This window comes from Mastomys coucha, unplaced genomic scaffold (genome assembly GCF_008632895.1).
Source record: "Mastomys coucha isolate ucsf_1 unplaced genomic scaffold, UCSF_Mcou_1 pScaffold3, whole genome shotgun sequence".
NCBI classification, from domain to species: domain Eukaryota; kingdom Metazoa; phylum Chordata; class Mammalia; order Rodentia; family Muridae; genus Mastomys; species Mastomys coucha.
Window position 1 is genome coordinate 5,930,190 of NW_022196909.1, and position 2,155 is coordinate 5,932,344.

The 2,155-nt window shown below is 45.7% G+C and overlaps 1 protein-coding gene across 1 annotated transcript in view; it reads right to left on the reverse strand.

The window, feature by feature from the left end:
• Positions 1-2,155, reverse strand: part of LOC116075404 (sodium-dependent glucose transporter 1A-like) — a 12,524-nt gene that overhangs the window by 1,870 nt on the left and 8,499 nt on the right. The window contains exon 6 of the mRNA XM_031348522.1: positions 7-399. Coding sequence (XP_031204382.1) covers positions 7-399 — 393 coding nt within the window. The remainder of the gene's footprint in view (positions 1-6; positions 400-2,155) is intronic.

A 2,155-nucleotide genomic window follows, 5' to 3' on the forward strand; every position in this document is an offset into this window, starting at 1 on the left:
AGAAGAGGAAGAGGAGGCATAGCAGGGCCCTGTGATATTTAGCCCTCTGAGCTCCCTGAGCAGATGCTCTGGGTTTTTTCTGCCTTGAATGTTTCTTACAAAACAGACCAAAGAGAAAGACAGAAACTACTAAAACATAGGTGCCGATGGAGGCATATGTCCACAACAGATTCATGTCATCAGGTACGGCGAACACAGAGTCTGAGGCGGCTTTGGAGGACCGGTTCAGCATCAGAGGGTCAAAGTCAGCCTCGGTGTGGTTCTGAGCAGACACTGTACCCCAGGCCAACTTAGCCAGCAGGGGAGCCAGAAAGGCACCCAAGGAGAAACTGAAGTGCAAGGCCTGCATTTGTGGGGCTCCTTTGTCCCCCCAAAGAGCCAAGATGAGGACGTTGCCACCTACAAGTTAAAGAAATAATCTAACAGTCACTTAGTAGGAACATTTTATTAGTGTCTATATTGGGCTATAGAAGTTTATACCAGAACTACTCTAATTGAGGAGCTGTCACCCACCATCACCAGAAGACTGTATTACATCTTACCTTCATACATGGAATTTACAAGTTAGTAAACCATCACTCAAGCCAGATACATTAGAAACTATTCATTATAGTGGTAATCTTACTGGGGAGTAATATTAATTGTAGTTTGACTGAGAATGGCCTCAGTAGGTAATATATTTACACACTTAGTCCTCAGGTGGTGGAACTGTTTGGGGAGAATGAGGAGGCGTGGCCTTGTTGGAGGAGGTGTGTCACTGGGGGTGGGCTTTGAGGTTTCAAAAAGCTGACACTAGGCCTAGGACCAATCCCTCTCGGGCTCTCTCCCCTTCTCCGCCCCACACGTCTCCCCTTCTCTCCCCCTTTTCTCTCCTCTATCTCTAGGGATTAGAATGTAAAGCTCTCAGCTACTGTTCCAGGGCCACCCTGCTCCCTTCCATGATGCTTACGGACTAAACTCTGGAACAGTAAGCAAACTCCCTACTAAATGCTTTCTTCTATAAGTTGCCCCAGTCTTAGTATCTCTTCACAGCAATAGAACAGCAAAACACTGATAAATTTATTTGTAATTTTTGAGCAAGCCCTCATATATGCTATCCTGTCCATTGACTTGCTATGTAGCAAAAGATGATCTTGGAGTTTTGATACTCCCATCAGAATCATTTAAGTACTGGGATTACAAGAATGTGCCACTCAGTGTATGCAGTGGCAGGGATTGAGCCCAGTATATTGTAGACAGATACTCTGCCCAGCTGAACCGTATCCCCAGTCCATGCATAAACATATATGCAATACTAGGTAAAATATCATGTAATGGTGGGAGAAGTAGCAAAGCTTTCAGTTGGGTGCTAATTCCAGTTGAAGCAGTTATTTCTTAGGTCTGAACTAGATACTAAACACCTAGCTGCCAGCCAGGCTGCCCTGGGATTCTGTCTTACTTGTTACAGGAAACAAAAACAATTTTCAGAATTGTGAACCGCACAGTTCCAACACCCACAATGTGAAAAGCCAGGAGCATCTAGTATTTGACTATCTTCAAAAAATCAGATATATGGAGACAAGCATGTAGTTCCACATTGCAGTTTTGCATTCAAGTGAGTCTAGAAGTATAAACTATTTCCGTGATCTATCAAGTATCTTTTCTTGCCATACAGCAAGAAAGGTGGGCACAGAAACCTGGGGTTAGGGGTAAAGAAAGCTCTACATGCACTTGAGGAGGCCTTCAATGATAGGATGAAGCATGGAGATTCTCTGCCTTGGAGAAAAGCAAAAACCAAGAAGAAAGACAAGAATATGGTACCCACACGGTTCTCTAAGCCCAGAATCTGGGGTACGTTTTAAGTTAAATGGCTGCATCTGCAGCCATATAATAATTCCACCTTTGTATGGTGGTGTGCCTGAGAATGCCCCCCTGGGTCTCCATAGTGTCCCAGTTAGTGGCACTGATGGTGGTGTGCCTGTGAATGCCCTCCTGGGTCTCCATAGTGTCCCAGTTAATGGCACTGATGTTGGTGTGCCTGAGAATGCCCTCCTGGGTCTCCATAGTGTCCCAGTTAGTGGCACTGATGGTGGTGTGCCTGAGAATGCCCCCCCTGGGTCTCCATAGTGTCCCAGTTAGTGGCACTGATGGTGGTGTGCCTGAGAATGCCCCCCTG